This window comes from Argiope bruennichi, chromosome 10 (genome assembly GCF_947563725.1).
Source record: "Argiope bruennichi chromosome 10, qqArgBrue1.1, whole genome shotgun sequence".
Classification (NCBI taxonomy): domain Eukaryota; kingdom Metazoa; phylum Arthropoda; class Arachnida; order Araneae; family Araneidae; genus Argiope; species Argiope bruennichi.
The window spans coordinates 88,416,245-88,438,414 of record NC_079160.1 but is presented as its reverse complement, the minus strand read 5'-3'; the positions used below and the strand labels follow the sequence as shown (position 1 = coordinate 88,438,414).

Here is a 22,170-nt window from a genome sequence, read left to right as displayed (position 1 = left end):
TTCCTCTTCATTAGTACCTGACAAGTAATTTTTCATAATGGTTATCGGATTAGTGCTCACTTTAGAAAGAATCGTTCAATTTATCTTCCCTTTCAGATTGTGAGCTTTCATCAATTTCAAAGTTTTTTTTAGGTTATTTATTTTTGAAATAATTCTTTTCTCCTCGAATTTTGTGCATACTTAGAATTAACAAAAAAAAAGTCATGTTATTAATTTTTTTTTTTTTTTTTCATGAAAGAAGAATTGAAAAATAGAAATAACAATTTTGCTATTTATTTACATACCTGCAATGCTAATTTCAACAATGTGTTTTTTTTCTTTCAAATTTTTCACGAATGAAAACAAAATTAGTGTATATTGAACTCAATATCAGAATTAGAAAACGAAATACTTAATTCAGTTTTTTTTTAATTAATCACTACTATGACCTACATTAAAATGCAACACGGAGAAAAACAAGCGAATGCAGTAACGTCTGCATTTTCCGAAACAACTGAAATGTGGATTCTCTAATATAATTATAATTGATATGATGCTGCAAAACGGCGTTGATATTTATATGTAAAATGTTTAAACTAGCCACTTTTATGAAACTAGCCGCTTTTTGCGACCAGCATGTTCACCCAGATTAGACTTTTAAAGGAATGATATTACTTTTTAAATGTTAATATGGAATACTTAAGCCATTGCAATTACCCATTGGGTATCTATTTTGGTGTTTTCTTTCAGTGCTTATTTCTTGATTTTTTTAAAAACATTTTGTTTCTTCTGATTGAATAGAAATTCAGCCATCTTCAGAGCATTTCCAATAATGTTTTGCAGCTTCTGTAATTATCAAGGCACTGAATTAAATGTAAAAAGGCTCAGTGTAGCGCCCTGAAAAGTTCGTATAGCAGTGTGTTTGTTTATATTTGACTGTTGCAATTCAACGATAAATAATAAGAATGATTTCTCAGTCACAAACGTTAGCATTTTACACATATATCTAGATTCTTAAGGTGTTAAAAGATACCTCATGGCAGAATTATATATACTATAAACACATTTTCGAATCTGGGATGAGATAGAGAAAAATGATATCTCTGAATTAATTTAACAACTATTCTATGAAAAATCAACATATTAATTGGGAAAAAATTATTAAACTTGGGGAATAATTTTAAGTTAAAATCTGAAATTTACCTTTTGATCCCTCTTCGTAGAAATAGTGTTAAAAAGCAAAGGGGTCAATTTAAGTGACTAAGTGATGTAAATCGAATGTATAGCTTTAGATAAATTTTAGAATTTATTGCACATGATCTGGATGGGGACAAGATGTAACGTTTGACTGTGCTCATTGAAATTTAAGTGGAATGAACATTCTTGTTTGTTACAGTGATTATGATGCCTTTTGAATATTCTTAATTTCTTTCATTTTTTGGGTTGCCATGTCATCATCATTTTGGGTTGCCATAATAATCAAAGATTCTTACTCCGAGAGTTTGATGAATAAATAATGGACCCCCCGAGTCTCCATCATTTAAAAAACACAATTGTTATCTATTTTCTTTCGTCTAGAAACATGATTACGCGCGCGCACACACACACACACAAACCCACACATATATGTGTGTGTGTGCGTATGCGTGTGTGTGTGTATGTGTGTATAACTAGACAGATAAAGTATGTTTTGGAATCTTTACACCAAAACTGCAGTTTTCTGTCAAAATTTTGATTAACATTCGCTTATGAGAAGTTTGGCTATCTATTCATCAGGTCAATATAGCATCTCATAAGTGCAAATAATTGCAAGAATGTAGTTTATTATATGTTTTTATCATAATGTTGCAGACGTCCTTCAAAGTTTTGACCCAAATTCGCCAATAGATTAGCGAATCTATATTTACTTACGTACGAATGCATCTGTAAAAGATAAATAATTAAATATTATATATTATCTTGGTATCGAAAATGTAGAATTTTATCTAATGTTTGCTTCAACATGACGCTTACTCACGTGCTTACTCAATCATTTTTCTGTACTAGCACAAGACAGGAAAAGTTGCAAACGAAGTCAAAGGCAAAACATTTCTTCTGACTTCAACACGCGTTTTGGTATTTATCAAAAATCAATAAATAGGTCCCCTCTATTATCAAATATTCATAATTTTAGCAAATACCGATATAATTATTAATCTCAGAAATAAATGACAACATGCATATATTTATTGTAAAGTATTTTGGTTCTTTTGTATTCTTTTCTCAGATTATACTTATTACAATGTTTTTGTTAACAAAATCTCGTCCTAGTCTTTAAAAAGAGAGAGACAGATAGATACCCTTTACTACTTAAAATTCTCCACTCTGTTTTCATTTCATGTTATTTTTATGCGAATTTGAAATCGTTAGTTTGAAATTTCCAATATTTGTTATCCCAAAGATTTACATTATTTTTCAAAAATTTCGAACTACTAAAATATTTTTTTTTATGTTTTTTTCCCTTATAATTTATTTTTCAGGCATTTTATTTCCATTTCCTTCAGCATCATCAACTGAATGCAGTTTTTATTCATTTATTTCTCCTTTTCCCCCCTTCTTTTAAAAAAAATATAAACAAAAGTTACTTTTTTTCTACGCAGTTTCTAAAATAAATTAGTAATTATTTACTGGTTCTTTTCTTTAAACTAACTAAACTGTAAACTAAACTAAATTGTTTTAAAGTATAAGAGTAGTGCGATGCCAAATGTAGTATTGCAAACGATTTCTTTTCATTGAAACCTTTTTTGCTTTTATTATTTTCCCTGTTAATGATAACTTTTTATTCGGAGATTGGAAGTCAGAAGTTTATATTATGTCTACTTTGATTCAATGGTGCATGTCGGGTGAAATGATAGGTTTTAGCAGAGCTGGAAAAACAAGTATTTCATTTTATAGAAAATCATTTTATATTCATTTAAATCTAGTTCTTTTTATTTTTACTTTTGAAAATCATGAAAAGATGAAGAACCTGAAATCGCTAAGGTAATAATACTCGATTTGTGAAACTTGTTACTGGCAAATATAAAATTCAGCCATTCAGTCTAATATCAATTCTAATATCAGTACACTAAAGTAAAATTATGTCTTATTTATCATTTTTTTTCATATGGTAATCAATTATAATCAGTCTACTTTTCTATGAAAAATAATCAATTAATTAAGCACACTCATTTATTAAGTAATCTCAATGATGTGTTGACACTCATATCATCTGAGGTTAAAAGCCTTGAGTTCAAGAACTCTGTGACACACCCCTCAAATCGGCAAAAATAGAATATCAAGACAAACATGTTATTTTTTACATATTTTTTTCTGGGCAACTATGAAATTTTAAACTTTAGATTGAAAAGGGTTTCTTTTTAATCTTATTCGAAGTGGGGTTTCAAATATACACTTTAAAATTTTCTACCAACATTTTAAACGTTATAAGGTAATAAAAAAATTCAAATTAATCAGAAACATTTCATTAAAATTTCTAAAACAAACTTACTGAATTGAACCTTTTTCTTCACTATTAATTAAGTTTCGAAGTTCTACTTGAGCTTGAGGTTTCGAAAAGATTTTGTGATAGTAGAAACTATTGGGTCTTGAATAGGTTACGAACAGCTTAAGAAACTCTGCATCTCAGAACTAATTAATGGTAGATACTTTTCTAGCAAAGTTTGAAAAACTTCTATTGAAAAATAGCATCAGAAATTTAAAAATATATATATAAAATGAAAAATATATGCATTAATACTTGAATAACTACCAAGTACATCCTTGCCCTAAAATCTATCGAACTATTTAATTATTGAAGTTATGCTATTTTTCCCCCCTCATTATCAAACGCTCTAATTTTGAAGATCTTGCATTATAAAACTTAAATTTAGGTTAATGTCAACCTCTAATTCGATTTATTTGTTTTATTTTTCGTTTAGCTATTAATGTATTAAATGAAATTTTATTGAAATTTTTATTAAATACTCAAGTACAGGCACTCAATAAAAATATTTAATTTCAAGTATTGAAAACGAAAGATAAAATTTTTTCCATAGAGAAAGAAAAAAGAAAAACACTTTGAACTGGTTGTTACCGAATGGTGAAATGAAATGGTACTCTAAATTGAATTTATTTTCTCTGCTTTGTCTATTCAAGCAAACTCTTATTCATATTAACTCTTATTCCCTTCTTAAAGGCGAGGCAAATAAAAGTAGAGAAAAAAAAATATTAAAATGAAGATGATATCTCATTTAAAAATTTTTTTTTACCATGATGGTATTCCATCTGTTTATTGCAATATGAAAAATATCTATGTGTGCAATTTAAAAAGCATTCAACAAACTTTATTTTGGACACCATTGCACCTTCAACCATCAAATGTGGGTGTAATTTCGTCCCAGATAGGAGATGTTAACTGAAAAAGGACTTGTTGATATTTTTTCTTAAAAACTCATTAAAATTGATTGTTTTTTTTTTCTCAATAACTTCGGAGCATATTATTGTATAAAAATCATTTTTACACGACTTTCAGATTCAAAAAATAATCTTTTCAGTGATATGAAATTTATTTCTGATGTTTTTGTTTTCTAATTTAGATAAATCTTTAAAAATATTTTTACGATGTTTAGAGTTAGAGGTTTGAAACTCCTTTAAATTTTTATTGAGATGCTTTTAGGGATTTGAACATTAATTTGAACTTCAATTATTTAAAATAACTAATTAATAAATTAATTCAATTAGTGAAATAACTAATTATTTTAAAGTTAATTATTTAGATTTTGAAAAACATTTCCTTAATGCCTACTACTCAAAAAGTTAATGCGTGCCATATTTGGTTCAATGTCTTGACTTTCGAGTGTTGCATTGTGCTAACTGCGAGATTACGTCGATTTGGACAAAACGTGCCAAATAAAAATACTTTTATATTATATTTTTTAATAATGTGATGCTCAACTATAGCAGATGGAATAAAGTTGAAATAAAACATTCACATATTTTATTACTCGATTCATTGTGCAAGAAATATATGTATATATATATATGGTGGTTAAAATATACAAAAATGCACTGTTGTACAATAAAAATGTACAATATGTATTGTTATCGTTAAAAAAATTAAAACTCCAGATTTTGATGAATTTCGAGAACATTTTTGGTAATAAATCTGTTAATCTGTGAACACGATAAATCAAAAATGCTTTCAAGCTACATAGACGAAATTTGGTCAATAGTCTTTGCATCAAATCTGTAGATTTTTATCAAATTTTGGACTAATTCCATTCAAAGAAAGTTCATCCGTCTGGCTGTTCGACTATGAGTTAAAATGATAAATACAGAAGAAATAAAACTAGATGGATAAAATTTGGTACATAATCTAACATCCAAAGTTTATATACCTATAAATTTGGAACCATATTCGTCAATGGATTGATCGTTTGTCGGCCTGTAGTTTCAAAACCATGTAAACGCGAAAACTCGAAAAAGGATTGATTTAAATGTATGAAATTTGTTTTGTGAGTTTGCAACTACAATTATAATTCTGGGTGAAATTTTGGCTCCAATCGGCTGAGAAAAAAAATGGCCATAATATGCTTTCGGTGTTCTAATGCTTGTGTATTAATTGCTTATCAGGGATTTAAAAGAATCATCAATGATTGCATACTAATAACTATTGTTCATAATGACATAATGGCCCTTTCGTAATTATTGTTCACCAATGGCATTAATAATAATCTAGTACATTTATTAGAAAATATACGAGAAACTTTTGAAACCATTTCCGTTGACTCGAATTTAAAAAGATCTGAAATGTTGGGCATTTTATTTCTAGAATGACATTTACCAAAATTTTTGGATCTTTTTTTTTTTTTGTTGTTGCTGTTGATTGCAATATTTCTTCTATGTCGGTCTGTCTTTATATTTGGAAGCAAAAATTCTAAATTTTCATTTGATTCATTACCCATGTCTCCCATTTCAAGATATGATGGGAAACCAGTTTAATTACATGGCTTTATCTTTGCAAGATCCATGTATAGCCTTTCAGCATATTTAATGAGTTTTGCAAAGTCATTAATTTAAAATCTGGCTATTAAAAACTATGCGAGAAGATAACAGCCTTATTTTACGCAACTAATTATGATCCGTTCAGCGTTTGCCTTAATAGAAGAAGTGGAAATAAAAGATTATCAAAAAACATGATATCGCCTTTTAGCATTAAAGACCAGGGAATTCCAATAACGTTTTCCTTATTTTAAACGCACACATCACCAAGAATCTCAAACTTTGAAATTATTTTAGTTTTGTTTAAATATACAAGATACTCTCTCCTCAAAAATTCGCAAATAATGATAAGATTAGAGATTTCCAAATGCCTCATCCTAAATTACTAATTGATAAAATTTAACTTACGTAGTCATAAACAATTAAAAGAGAATAATTGTTTGAAAATCATAATAGTCACTTTTTAACTTCAGCAGATATGCATAAATTTTTTTAAAAAAATTTCGATGCATAAAAAAATTTATACTATATAGAGAAACTTTTTATTCTGTTGGAACTCTATTCTTTGAAAGATATTTACTGTTTAAAGATTTCGAAATAGGGGATTTCATTGCACTTCTTTTGAAAAACATTAACACAAAAATATTAAAACATGTCTCACCAAAAAGCGACATGCAATAATGGATTTCTTTTATCTTCAAATAAAGCTTATTACTCAATCAATAATTTTTATTAAAAGAATATAAGTCGCAGCTGAAATTAGAATTGAGAAATTTAATGATAAAAGTAAAATTTTTATAATGCCATCAATAACCTTTGATTTGTTTAATTAATTTTTTTAAATAAGTTTCTTTTTAATACTAACTTTTACTCTTTGTTATGAAATTTCATATCTAATAAATCAATTTCCGATTAGGTAAAAAAAAAATGTCAACAATTTTATAAAATCAAAATACATTTGTTTTCATTCAAAAGAAGCAAGTAATAATAATAAATGACCCGTATTCAATTTAACTGTAACCATAATTGTGAAACCTTAATTTTATTTATAAAACTTTTCTTTTTTTAATAAACTTTAAAGCTTATATATTGAAATTTTTTAGTGATGAATTAAGTCGCAATTTCTTAAACTTCTTACGGCTTCAATACAAAGAGGCTTTTAAACTGTCCTACTGAGCACCGTTCACAGTACGCCATATATAGTTATCTCATTGAAAATGTGTATATTCAATTCTGATGCAATGTAAATATTTTAGAATTTTTCTGCGATTACTCCTTTAAATATTATTGTATAGAAAGTTATTTCTTACTCCATTTTAAAATTCAAAATATGTTTACCTTTTTAATAAATTCAAATTTAATTAAAATATAATTTTTTTTTTTGAATTTTGACATTTTATTCCATAACATTACATAAGTTTTAACTGTACTTTCGTTGTGATATTCAATATTTCATTGTGCTATAGTTGCTAGAAATTTCGAGCAATTATTATGATTTCATCAAATAAAAAATTGTGTAATTTTTCCCCGTTATTGAAGACTAAGAAAGAAAGTTTCTATTTATAAATTGTATAATTTTTCATGAGGAATAAAAAAAGCAAAACTTTATTACCGTTAAAGATAACGTGCATTTAAATGATATATAACTCGGATAGTTACTTTTTAAAAAAAATTAGCTCTGATATCAAGGGGCTCAACTTCAGAAGGAAGATTCATAGATACTATAAACAGTACTGATATAGGGCAGGTAATATCACAGAAGTTAAAATAATGCCGCATTAATTTTATTACAATTAATTTTTTAATAAAACTAGCCGACTTCAGTGACTAGCTTTAAATTATTGACTTTTTAAGCTGCTAAATAATTAATATTTAATGTATTGAAAAACTTTTCCTTGTTATTTAATATGGTCGAAAAACATTAATTCAGTTGAACTAGTTTACTGCAAATTAAAAAGTGTATATATGAGAAATGAAAACGGAAACAAAAATCCTACTATGGATTGGCAACATGAACAATGGAAAATGATTGGCAAAAACCCGCGACCAAATGTTTTGATGAGTAAGTCTGAATCCCATCATAATATATCAAAACAAATTGTGTATTTAATTGAATTCTAAAATTATTAAAAATAGGGGAAAAAAGGGAACAATACAAAAGCCATTTTTGTAAGATAATTGTTTTGGAAGATAGGAACATCAATTTCTAATGATTACTCATCTGCCGCCGGTTAGGCCTATTTTTGCACTCGATTAAACTTTCTGTTTGAAGCCTCTTTCTCGATTTCTTTTATATTTAGTTTCCTCTGAGGGAATGGATTCTTAGATGACTTCGGCGAACATTTTAAATAATATTTTTCTGCTCTATTTATCTGCTAAGTGGAGCGATGAATTCAATACAACTTTAAAAAATGTCCAATGAAATGAAAAGTCTCAAATTTGTAGGGTGGTTTGTTTACATTTGATTGTTGCCATTCGACAATGAGTAATAAGAATGACTTCTGTGTCACGGGTATTAGCGTTATATGTATATGGATTTTGTCGTGAGAATCTTGAACATACAATTCTACATAAGAGATTTTATTGAAATTTAACACAATCAATATCTCCTGTAAACTAGCTGCGAATCTTCTACTACATAATGGTTTATATGGTTATTTTATGGTCAATTTTTGGCGTCCGGTTGTTTGGCAGATGAGCTCATCATTGATTAGTGCCATTTGCGCTCACATTGTAAATTAATTGAAGCTAATAATCCACAAAGCATATACTGAGTGACAATTCTATTATTAAAACATTTTGAAAAGAAATGAAAAACGGAGTACTTTTTACATCTATTTAAATTTGAGTTTAAAAGATATTCTGTATATTTAATTTCATTCTATTAAATAAATGATTAAGTTTGCATTAAATTGAAAATCATACCTATTTTATTTAAATGTATCAGTATTATTACATTTAAAAATAGCAAATTTTATAATTATCTCCCGACCGACATAATTGTAAATGTGTATTTTTTTAATAAATATTGTTAGAAGAAAAAAAAAAATCTCTCACATTATTTATTATTTTCAGCACTCTTCTAAAAGAAAAAATTATTCTCTCGTTTCAAAAGAATGATAATTAAGGCCATCAGCACTTTCCCATGCACGCCTTGTTCTATTATTAGAGACATGTAGTATCATTTGCACACTCACATTAGCTGATTATCAAATATCGCAAGTTGTCTATACGCTAAATTTTATCAATAAAGTTACAGTTTACAATTTGACAACCGTTTCAACGCTTGAGTGATTATAACCCGCGTTAATGAATTATCACAAATGTAACTGACACTAAACCATTTATATATAATATGTAAACTATTCTCAATAACTAGCATATTAGCTAATGAACATGCATAACCGCATGTTCTCTTTTATTCACAGGTGGGAGTGATCATTTATAAAAGTTTTCGTATACTCTTTAATAAGCTTGCAATGTAATTGAAAGCCTTACATAGTATTGTCGTATAATAGTTACAAGATATGAACTTTTAGTGTAAATTCGGTATTTTTACTGAATCTGTCGTGTCATCCTTTGCGAGATTTTATGGCGATTAATTCCTGGAATGCCGTTAACAGTATCCGAAAATCGAATTTGTGCTTTAGATGCATTTTTCTCAGCCGACTGAAACACAAAACTGCATATATAATCATGAAATCCCTTACGGAATTTGATATAAATACTTAGATCTTTGTGATTTTGAATGATCGCTTTCAATGTTTCTGAAAGTACAGACCGACAGACAGTCAACCCGTAGTTGGATATGGCTCAAAATTTGGCATGTGTCTGCACTGTAAATGTTAAATCTGTATACCGAATTTTATTTATTTAGATCTCTTCGTTTTGTAATGATCGTGCTAACTCATATTCGAGCAGCCGGTCAGACGGACTTCCTCTAGTCAAAGTTTGATAAAAATCGGTAAATTTGGTTTCAACGACTATATACCAAATTTCAATTGCCTAGCTCAAAGTGTTTATAAGTTATCTTTGTCGCAGAGAGATACAGACGGACATTTTTCACAAATGTACTTTTCGAACTCAAAAGGAACGTGCGAACATGGTGATATATCAAAATCTTTAGTTCGAATTCTTTAATGATTACGATACTTCCTCTATACTATGTATAAGAGAATATAAAAATACTTATTATGATATCAATTATCATCACTTTTTAAAGTCTTTTACTCTTTACAATATTTTCGTGGCAGGTCGGTAAATTTTGACCTCTAGATTAAGTGATATGAAAAACTGTCGCGCCAATAATTTGTATAATGGCACTGAATATTTTAATCAACACAGAAAAATCGGTCGTGAGAATATCAGCGGAATATTTGGAAACAGGCCACAAAAGGCCTATAACTTGAGGTGTGCAGGTTGATCATTAAATGTTGGCCATTTAATCCTGACATGAGGTACAAAAGGGAAAGTTCAATGACCCGTTTCTGATAAGTTACTTCAATAGTTTATTTTTCTTTTTGAAAAATCACTCTACAAAGTTTCCCATTCGATTTCGTTAACGAAATTTTCAAATCAGTTCGTAAACGGTATCGCCGAAGAATTTTCATTAGAGTTCTACGAACCTTTGTATACGGAAAGAAGCAAAAATTGTTACCTAAACCAGGAATTTTCACTTCCTCTTTCTCTTTAAATAAGTACGCGGAAATTCGAAAGCAGTTTCATGAGAGTTGGCGATATTTTTTTCTTATATTTTTATAATTATAGTTATGGAATTGTTTGAAATATGCGTTCAAAATGAAAAGAAATGTTTTAAATAAGAAATAATATGAACGACATTTTAGTAAACACTTTTGAAGTCAAAATTTCTTCCGTCTTTCTGGTATCAAACGGCAGAAATGTGGATAATAACCAGTTCGTTTGAAATACATATATATTTACAGCAACATAAAAAAAAAGAAAAATCCGTGAAGTAAATGAATAAAATTCCCACAGTTTTCTCTAAACTAATGAGCAATTAAGAAGAGGTAAAACAAAACACATAATCACGCGAGAGAGAATGGAAAAATTACCTAAAGAAGGACTTGTTTTGTTAAAGATCTTTCTAGGGTAATAAAAACAAACAAGCTTTCCAACCACTATATAAAATGGACTAAACCCTTTTCTTCTAATGAAGTATCTTTTTTATTGTGCTTTTACGGCTCAAAAATAAAACACAGCCTCTTCTTGTAAGCAACGCCGTTTTTCACGGAGCGATGTCGCCCGAAGAAAGTTGAAAATTAAAAAGAAATTAAGACAGGAGGTTATCTCCAGAGCAGAAGAGTAAATCATAAAACCAATCTTCAACTGCCAGAGTTTTTTTGTTGATGTTTTCTTTTATGGTTCCAACGAACTTGTCACGGCAGTGGATTGCGACATTCCTGACGTTCCCGCTCTGTTGCCAAACTATTTAAAGAAATTAAATTACTTAACATCCGTTTCATTCATTCTTTCTTTCTTTTTTCGTTTTATTTTTATGGGTCGTCGAATCAGTTCTGGAGGGTACAGATGATTAATAGTCAGCTCGTAAAATAGTTGAAGAAGTTTTCCGAGTATTTAATTTGTTTAATTGGACATGTCGGGTTTTTGAAAAAAAAAAAAAAAGTTCTTTTTATCTGTCCGAAGCTAATTGATTTATTCGATTCGGTTAATTTGAATTATAAAAGCTTATATGTCAGTTAATTTTGAATTTAAAAAGCAAAATAAAAAAGAACGAGGAAACGTTATCATTTTGAAAACCATGTTTTTGTGCTTTTAAATAAGCTTGCCAGTAATTAATTTTTAAAGATTTTTCTTTCGAGAATTTGAGATATAATCGAATTTTTATTGTAATGAAATACCGCTTTAAAATAGTTTTGTAAGCAGAAAACGAAAAACACAACAAAGGAAAAGAAACTTTTGTATTGAACCACGACATTTTTTGTTTAAAGTAGTTTCTTGTCCTCCAAAGCCTTTCTGACACTTCAGGAATTTATTACAGAGTTAATTTTATTTTATAGTATTTTGCTTGTCTTAATCTGTTTAAAGATAAAGAGTTCTTTAATCTTATTATACACAATTGTTTTGCTTTATCTTTATAAAGAAAGAATGTCGTAATCTGTTTTTTATTTATTTACTGATGTGATTAATTATTATAACGTTGTACGCTTTTAATAATTTTAGAACTCTAATTATCAGTTAATCAATTCGTTTAATTGAAATTTTATTCCATGCTCGCAATGCCATTTGGTAGTAAATATGAAAAAATAATTTACTTCAAGAATCCATGATATTTGTAATAATGAATTATAAATTAATAACTAAAAAATATTTAATATATATTTTTAAAACGGTTGAAATAGGTTTTTAAAAAGTTTTTCAAAATTTATTTTAAATTATAATTCTTATCGAAAGTCGTTAAGGTTTAGAGAAGTATTCTTTTTCATTCTGATAATCGATGGAATGTTTTAAAATTAAATTTTATTGTATTAATAACCATTCGATATCTATAAAAGCAAAATGACTCAGAGAATAACACTCTTGCATTTATTTTATTGAAATTTACAGTGTAGGTTTACTTTTTTTGATAAATATCAAGCAGCATTTCTCATTGGATATTTTATTCCTCTTTTTAAAAGCTATCATTTTGAACTTCACAATATTTTATTAAGTAACTAAAAATGATTAAACACATTTTCATACACATGGCTCATGAAAATTCCTAATTCAATGCGGATAAACTATTTTTAAAATAATGTCATTCATAATAATTACATTAATTCAATAAAATTGAAATTAAAATTGCTGCTTCAATCTAATATAAGAAAAGAGTAGATTCAGGCAATCATTACGAATTTTTAAATTTTTAATATTTTGTATTTTGAGTATAAAAAAAATCCCCAAAATAATTTGATAATAATTCAATTCAAAATAACTCGATTGTCCTATCTAAGAATATAAAAAAATTCAGATGATTTATTATCCATGTAAAAACATTTCACTAAATGTAAATCTTTCAATGAATTTTTAAACTGCTTTTTTTAAAAAAAAATTTGGTAGGTTATTTCATGTTTATTTCGAAAGATAATAATTTTTCAAAATAACTAAATAAATACCCTCCCCCTCCAAAAAAAAAAAGATTTAGATATGGAAGTGGGATAATTGTGAAAATAATAATTAAATCTTAATTTATAATATTTCATTAGTTATGATTACTTTCTTTTACATGTTATTATTTTTCCTATTGTTAAAAAGACCATACTAAATGCTCATATTGAATATGTATTTTATAGGAATTCATTCCTAACTGACCATAGATAGCTCAATAAATCAGAAACAAAAATGTACCGAAGAATATTTTTTAGTTGATAACAAATGAAATGCAAATAAAATTAAAAGACACCTTAATGTGCAGTCAACATTTTAAATTTCAATGCGATATTTGAAGTTTGTTGCATTTTTAATGTTTTAAACAGTATAATATAAATTCCTTCTAATGTTATTCTTAAAAGAATTAAGTGAATGTATTAAACCATATGTGTTTCTTGCATTACAATTGAAGTGAAACATAAAAAAAGGAACAGAAAACAACAATCAAGAAAAACATCACGAATAAGAAAGGAATCAGGAAGAAATCAAAGGCAATCTTTGGGCGAAAGAAGGAGTAATAGAATATTAATTGGCTATGTGCCAAATTGGAGCTGCAGAAATTCCAGCTCTAATCTCGTTAAGTTCAAAAAGAAGTATTGCTTTTTTCCTTTAAATGGATCGTCACCTAGCTATATTTTGGGAACGAATTTTTATGTTTCTAGTTTTATTAGGCAATACAGTCTCATCTTACATCTTCTAATTTTTTATTCATTTTCTGTATCTTGTCTCTGTTTTGATTTATTTTTCTATCAGTATTGGAATGTAAGCAAATAATATTGGAAACGAAAGCCTGTAAGCGGAATAATTTCAGAGTACACTGTTGCTCTGCAGCCCCAATGAATCAATCTCCACCGATTAAAGCAAATTTTCATTCCAATCTAGCCAAAAAATAGTAAAAATATACAAAAAGCTTTTTTAATATTTTTTTTATTTTTTCAATTACAACTATCGTCTTAAAAAAATCAAAAAATGCGTATCCTATCTTTAAATTAATAAAGGAAGCGAGACATTTGTGGATACAATTGCACAAACATGCAGAAAAACTAAGTAGAAAAAAAATAATAACGATTAACAAATGATAAATTAAAATTAAATTGAATATATCATTCTTGTAATGCATGATTTAAATTGTTGAAATCAAGACCGACCTTCGAATCATTTTTGCTTAATGATACAAATTAACTCATAGAAAACTGATGTTACTTAGTTGAAATCAGAAATCCAAATTTTATGAAGTACTACTTTATCTAATTAAATACCATTAAATTTTCACTTTTGCCAGAAATGTTAATTAAAAAATAGAATAATTGCAGAATTTTCCAGTTCCTCAATTATTAAATTCACTACTAAATCTTATCTATTTATCTCAAGAGGGGCTCATCTATGTCAAAAGTACTTTTGTATCTCCTAATCTATCGGATTTATCTGGGTTTAAATTATATTTTCAATTTTTCAATAAAACAGAAAAATGTCACACGAATTACAAAGATCAATGGAGCTTTATAAGGCCGTAAATCCAAGTTAAATATCTTTATGAATGTCGTAAATTCTGTCACGTGCTGTGGTTCATAGGTTATTAGGTTTCTGCGTTGTGAGTTTGAGCACGATTTTCGCCTACACCTCCGCTTTTAATTGCCCTGTTAAGAATGGATTAGTGGGCTTCCGGTGTTAACCGTCGTAGGTTGGCGATAAATTTTCTCACGACGGTTAGCGGACCCGCTTAAGAATTTTGAGAGAGTTTTAATTAGCATTTAAGAAGCGTGTCATTGAAATGTTGCTTTGATATTTTAAGTCTGAATTATAATTTGTTGTATCGAAGTAATTTTTCTGTTTTTGATTTTACATCTTTCATTTACGAGATACATTCATGAGCCCTGTTTTAAAAAAGATCATCAATAAGACAAATGAATTAAGATTTGTCTTTTTTAAATAATTGGCGCTGTTTCAATGAAACTTTTTTTCGATTTCCTTTTCTGTCATCTGTTACTTAAATACTTTCTTAAATAAAGAAGTATTCAATCTATACTTATATAAAGCTCAATGTGTGTGTGTGTGTGTGTGTGTGTGTGTGTGTGTGTGTGTGTGTGTGTGTGTGTGTGTGTTGACACTCTACAGGCCAGAACGTTTGACCTACAGCTACCATATTATTAAAAAAATGCTTTGTTTCAGTAAAAAATATTATAATACTAATTGCTGATTAATCATTTCCACTTTAATTTAAAGCATAAATTCTACAAGAGTTAACAGAAAATTAAAGAGATACATATTATATTAAGACTGAAGGCATTTATAATATTATAAGTAAATTATATGACTATCAAAATTTGAAGTTTTGAAATATTTTAATGAAGAAGCTATTAAAGTAGGAATTACATAAAATATTTAATTATTAAAATTTTAACGAGAATTAAGATTGGCGAACCGGCTGGTCGCCAAAGGCGGCTAGTAGAATAATAAAAGAAGGTAAAAAAAAATAAGAAGGAAAAATTAAGAATAAGAAGGATAATAAGGAAGAAAGAATAAGATAAATAATAAGAATGTTAAATAAAATAAGGAGAAAATAATAAATAAGATAAATAATTTCAATAAATAAAAGAAGTATTCAATATTTTACAAACATTAAACTTCATATGAAAAAAAAAAAAAAATGAGGAATACAGGAAAAATTTTGTCTAATTTTTAACAAGTTGAAGGTTTTTTTTTTTTTTTTTTTTTTTTTTTAATCGTGCAACTACAATTTTATATAATGCTTGATCATATGCATTAGTATTTCTTGTAAATTAATTTCAGTAATTAAAGAATCAAAATTTTACTCATTTCCTATCGAATCATTGACTTATACCTCTGATTTATTAACTGAATTTTTCTCGTACAGAAGTCAAATAGAAAGTATTGTATTTGTCAGAAAAATTCGAACGCAAAATTTTATCAAATACCCATGTTTCATATCTCCCTGAATCCGAAAAGCACGTTTTTAGAATTATATCTGTTTGCGACTACAACAAATCAAAAATGTTTTAAGCCAGAAGGATGAAATTTGGTACTTAGATTCTACTCAGATGTGTAGATTTCTTTTGAATCTAGTGAAATCCATTGAGAGGAAGTTTGAATATATTTAAATTTGTTATACAATCACTGTATATGAAAAGAACTAAGTAAATAAAATTGGATACACAAATTTAATATCTTTTCGTACTTACTAACCGAACCGAATTATTCAAGGGCCTCACCATTTGTACTTTCACCAGCATGTAAAGAAAGCAATTCAGAAACTCAAAAAGTAAATATATGAAATGTGTACGTGATTTTTGGGCTTCAATTGTAGTTTTATAACAAATAACGATTTAATCAGAAGGAAAAAAATGTAATCAAAATCAACTACATTTCACCGATTAATAGGCAAAGATAGCACTCTAATGGGCACTTTCGTAACTGCTCTTGCCCAGCGGTACGCATTTAATAATACAAAAGTACATTTATTAGCTTACGAGAAAGAGTTGAGAAGATCACATCGCCTGATTTTTAACTGGTGATAAATTACATCGGGAATTCTGTCTTTCATCAACTATAATAAATTATAATTGGATCTATATAGTAAAAGCATAATGCGAAAATATATGTCTTCTTATGAACAACAAGCATGTACAAATAATTTTACACATTTAGGATACGATATACTTTATTTTAGTTTTTGTTTAATATTTACAGCAACTTTAAAAAAGTATTTTTAATGTTGAGGAATTCTGTAACGATTCTATATACAGGGTGTCTGTCAGTTCTTATCCACGTGATCCAAAGGCTGATTTCTAAACCTTTAGAAAGAGATATATGCTTTCAATGATGGGGGAAAAATCTGTTTTAAGTAATTTAGCTCTATAAATAAATTTCTCAAAAAGTTAGGAAATTTAGTTGTTTATGCAGTCACACAGTTCCTATCAATCATATTTAGCAAAATATCCATGGCATTGGAACATTTTTAACCAAAAATTCCACTCTTCTACAATTAAAACTGATCGATTTACGAAAATCTCTAATTTAAATGAATTTTACGGATAAATTCGGAACTTTGAGAAAGGCCTTAAGGGATAGTGTGGAAATTGAATCATGCGTCATTGTGTTGCTTTTTGAATGGACCCTCACAATGAATTTGTGTGCACCCTTAATTATTTTAAATAGCTGTGACTCGGTCAATTTTTATCATAAAACGATGGATTTTTTTAATAATATATTTTAAAGCGTCAATTTTAATAACATATTTTAAAGTGAAAAATTTTACAGATAAATTCAGGACTTTGAGAAAGGCCTTAAGGAATCGTTTGCAAATTGAAATCATGCATCATTGTATTGCTTTTTGAATTGATCCTCACAATGAATTTGTACATACTCGCATTTATTTTAAATAGCTGTGGCTCGGTCAATTTTTGTCATAAAACGTTTAGATTTTTTTAATAATATATTTTAAAGTGTCAACAATGTGTTATTTAAAATGCAATAGGACAGGGGGACAGTACAAAAAGTTAGAATTCTTAGCTTTTTTAGAAATATATTTATTGACTCAAACATTTTATAAAAGGTAATTCTTCCTCTCATTGAAAGCATTTTCCATTTGAAAATACTTTCCTGTCTCAAGCGGTTTAGAATTTAGTTTTTGGGTCACACTAAGGACGGATCCCCTGTATATATAAACAAAACAAAAAACAAAAAAAATCATAAGTATTTAAAAAATATTCTGTCAGCATTTTTCTCTTTTTTATCAGTTCGCTTATTTATTATTATTATTATTATTATTATTGTATGAAGATGACCCAACTAAACAGGATATAGAAAGATACAATCCGCTACAATATTGATGTTTTTATATTTGTATAAGCTATCGAAACACTTTTGAAATTGCATAATTTTTGTTTCATGCGTAAGCTCTATAAACAACAATAACCGCAGAGAGCAAAATATAATTTAAAAAATCATACACTTGTACAGACTTAAATTTTAAACAATAACCGCAGAGAGTGCGGTTATTGTTTAAAATTTAAGTCTGTACAAATGTATGATTTTTTAATTATATTTTGCTCTCGGAATCTTACCCAAAACTATTTAATAGATACGGCTTTATTTTCTGTAAATCAACAATAATTATAGTATTACTTTTACTTCTATTACTATGGTGATTTCTATTGCCATCAATGCTGTAAAAACAGATTATGTAATAAGCTCTGATGTCAGAATTTACAATAAATTCAAATTTCATAATGTTATTTCCCTCATATTGTTCATCTTCATATATTGATATTCTCTGTTCTTTTTGCAGATGCTTCGTCATCCAACGAAGCGGTCCACCTCCAGCAGCGGCTGCGCAGTCTCAGTTCCGAACTAGTGACGCTCCGGAATCGACTGCACGTGACGGGGGGAGGCGCCCCTCCGAGCGCCCCCCTCAATGGGCATTCCCTCGCAGCCTACCAGCAAGGTAAATCCTCCTCCTTAAAAATCTAAAGTACTAAAGTAAAGTATATATATTAATATATATAATCTAGATATATGTATATCTAGATTATATATATTATTGCCATTTCGAGAAGATCTTCCATATTTCTTTTATAAAGGATCACCCAGTAAGAAAGGGGATGGGAAGTCAAGATATTTAGTGCTTGGTTCTCTATAACTCAGCACCATATTAAAAGCTACCGTACAGGAAACAGGCTCGTTAATTTTACCAAAAAATTTGGAAGTATCAATCTTTACTGTTTTTGCTGTTCAGGTGGTCATTTCATCCTCATAATAAGGAGTATTTCATTACCTTTAAAAAATCATTTGTGAACATTTCTTTTTACCCTTTCTTTCTTCCTTTAAAAAAAATGTTATAGATAATAGAGGACAGTTTGGCAGAAAACGATTTCAGTTTTAATTATCTACAATCTCGATTCTTCAAAAATCTTTTAGATTTATTTTGTTCAATAATATTTATAGAAAATTTTTGTGTTTCATACTTTTAGAGATTTCTGGGAATAAATTATCCAAGTTTGAAAAAATAATAAAAAGGGAGAAGAAAATTTTACCTTAACCTGTTCCATTCCCCCCCCCCCCAAAAAAAACAGAAAGTTTCACGGCCAGGAGAGGACGGCGAAAGGGTTAAAGGGGGTAAACAATTTCAAACAATTCTAAGCTGAAATTTGTCTTTAATTTATAAAACTACTATTTAGTTTTGTTACTTTTATAATATTTACTACTTTTTATTACAATATTTACTATTTCTTTTAATATCAGCTTTATTTTTCATACATAAACAACACATAATTGCATACACTTGCTTTTCTAGGCTATATATAAAAAAATATGAAAATATTAAATTTGTTTTTATAAATTAAATTTTTTTGTTGTTTTTATTTATTTATTTTTACCTGCAAATGATGTTATTTATCACATTGAAGAGAGAGGAAAAAGATAAAAATTTTCTTTAATATTATATTAAGACAAAATAATTAATAATAACTTAATATTATTTTAATTATATTAAGTTATTATTATTAATTAAATTTTCCTAATATGAGAACCATTGTACTCTGAAAAAAACCGAATCAGGAATGGGCCCTTTTTTCCGTTAGAATACCTTGATCAAGCTTTAATAAATACCTTTAATTTTAATATAAGAATCGCATGCCTGTTTTCTTTCCTCTTATTCATTCAGTTTTATAGTTATCATATTCATATGTATGTAGACAAACTTTCAAAATTCGTATTTTCGAATTCAAAAAGTTCTAAACTGTCGATAAAATTCCTTATTTCATAAAAATCCAGAAGTAGAATTTTTCGACAAATCCAATATTTTTTTTCCTATTTGGGAAAGTAATCAGGGTGTGGTCGCCCTGAAACTTTTTAGCATACTTTAAAATAAATGTGCTTATGTATTATTAATCTACACCATTGGCGAACAATAGTTATGAATGAGAGAAAATTAGCATTAAAGAGCGATCTTTGGCGATAAATCCCTGGATGTGGTTAACACACAGATATTAGGAAACTGCACTTACATTTTGGATACCTTTCTTGATGACTGATCAAAATCAAACTCTGACACAGAAACTCAAATCATAATCACAAAATTGCATATCAATTTTCATTTATTTAAATCATCGATCGGTATACTTCTAAAGATATAGACAGACAGATAGTGAAAGTCTGGATGAATTTGGTTCCAACAAATTTGATACATACATGCATCAAATTTCGAACTTTACATGGAATTACACTTGAATAGACATATTAAACCTCTATACAAAATTTCATCCATCAATTTTTTTAAATTGTGTAACTGCCATGTTTACTAATATCTGGACAGCTGGACAAATAGGCTTTCAACGAATGGATTTCGTTCAAAATTTGATAGAAATTTATGCATTCATATACCAAATTTCATCCATGCAGTTCAGTGCGTTTTCGAGGTATTATATTCGCAGGCAAACTGACAAATATATCAAAAATATGTTGTTGTTTTTTTTTGGGGGGGGGGGTTCAATGAGACCTGAAACGATGTTTCATCGTCAACATTCGAATTTCTTTGTCGATTACAATATTTTCTGTTTGTATAATTTCGCTTGCGAGAAAGTACAAAGAATCAATTTCAGAAAATCCGTGCTATTGGAATTGAAAACAAAAAAAATCTATATTCATTGCTTTTACAAAAAAATGTACATTTTGAGGATAAAGGATCTCTTTATTTGAGTTTTCATTCTTTAAAAAGTAATGACACACAGTAATTAATTTGCAACTCTATTCGGAACTTCCATGTCGTCTCATGTCTGATTCCCATAATCACGTTAAGCATTAATCACTGAACTTTTCATATTAACTGTGCTCCAGAAAAGGGTAATTAATTTTGTTTGAGTAATGAGCTGTCTAAATTTTAAAGGAAAGCACGCTTAGGCAACTCATCTATTTGTGCCCGATGGTAAATTTTTTATTTAAAATGATTTGAAAAAGTTGATTTTCGGGCAGCTGTTTTTCAATCCCGAAAGGAGAGCAATGCTATATTTTTGACTTTCTTGGCAGTTTCATATTAATTAGTTACTGACACGTGGAAAATTTGCTAGAAAAAGAAAACGTCTAGTATATCATTAAATTTAATTAAATTAGTATTTTTTAATGGAATTATATAGTAAAAGTGGAAATAGGGTACTTCCTGTTTTGAAAATTATTATCTTTCTCTTAAAGAATGCATTTCGTTAATATTTATATAAAAATTAGTGCCTAATGGAGGTTGTCTGAAACGTTCGTACTCTTTTAATATAATTGTAACTTTGTAAACTCATCTTCTTCCTGGCATAAAGCATCTACGTTTACGTTGAAAAAAGTATTTCAAAATAAAGTTTATTTTCACTTTATGTTTTTGTTCATAATGTTTACGATATTGTATAAAATATGTGTTTTTCATATGTAAATTTATTATTTATTTATTTTTCATAAACAATTCTTCCATTTGTATGAAAATATTGTTCAAAGATTTAATAATAACAAGTTTTAAAATATAATTCTATCTATTAATGTCTAAAAAGTAGTAGTTTATTTTTAATTTTTTTTTTCTTTTCTTTGGAGTTGAAATTTAAACTCATTATAAATTTGATAGAGTCTGGTGAGCAATTTCTCTGAAATTTACTATCAGATGGCCCCACCGACATAGAACCAACATTTAAATAAATCAATGCTTTAGCTAATAATTAAGTTCTCTGAATATTAAAGTAGTTCCCACTAAAAATTCTCAAGAGTGAAAATTTTCATAATTTTAGCGTATAAAGAAAAGAATGAAAAATCATTTATAAAAAAATTCTATATTTATAAACAGAAAAGATATAAAGTAAAATAAAAGTATCTAAAGATTTAAATAGGACTTGAACTTTGTTAGTCGGAATGAATCTTTGTCTAAATTCGTTGAGAAGGATCTGTATATAAGATAGAAAAAAATTCATTGAGGAATTAAAAAAATGTTGCGTTTATATTTTTTCTTCAAAAATC

At 28.0% G+C, this 22,170-nt stretch overlaps 1 protein-coding gene across 2 annotated transcripts in view; it reads left to right on the top strand.

Moving 5' to 3' along the window:
• Positions 1-22,170, top strand: part of LOC129989047 (unconventional myosin-VIIa-like) — a 282,890-nt gene that overhangs the window by 190,560 nt on the left and 70,160 nt on the right. For both annotated transcript variants that reach the window (XM_056097359.1, XM_056097358.1), the window contains one exon: positions 18,476-18,631. Coding sequence is in view for 1 of the 2 variants with exons in the window: in XM_056097358.1 (XP_055953333.1) it covers positions 18,476-18,631 (156 nt within the window). In the remaining variant the exon portion in view is untranslated. The remainder of the gene's footprint in view (positions 1-18,475; positions 18,632-22,170) is intronic.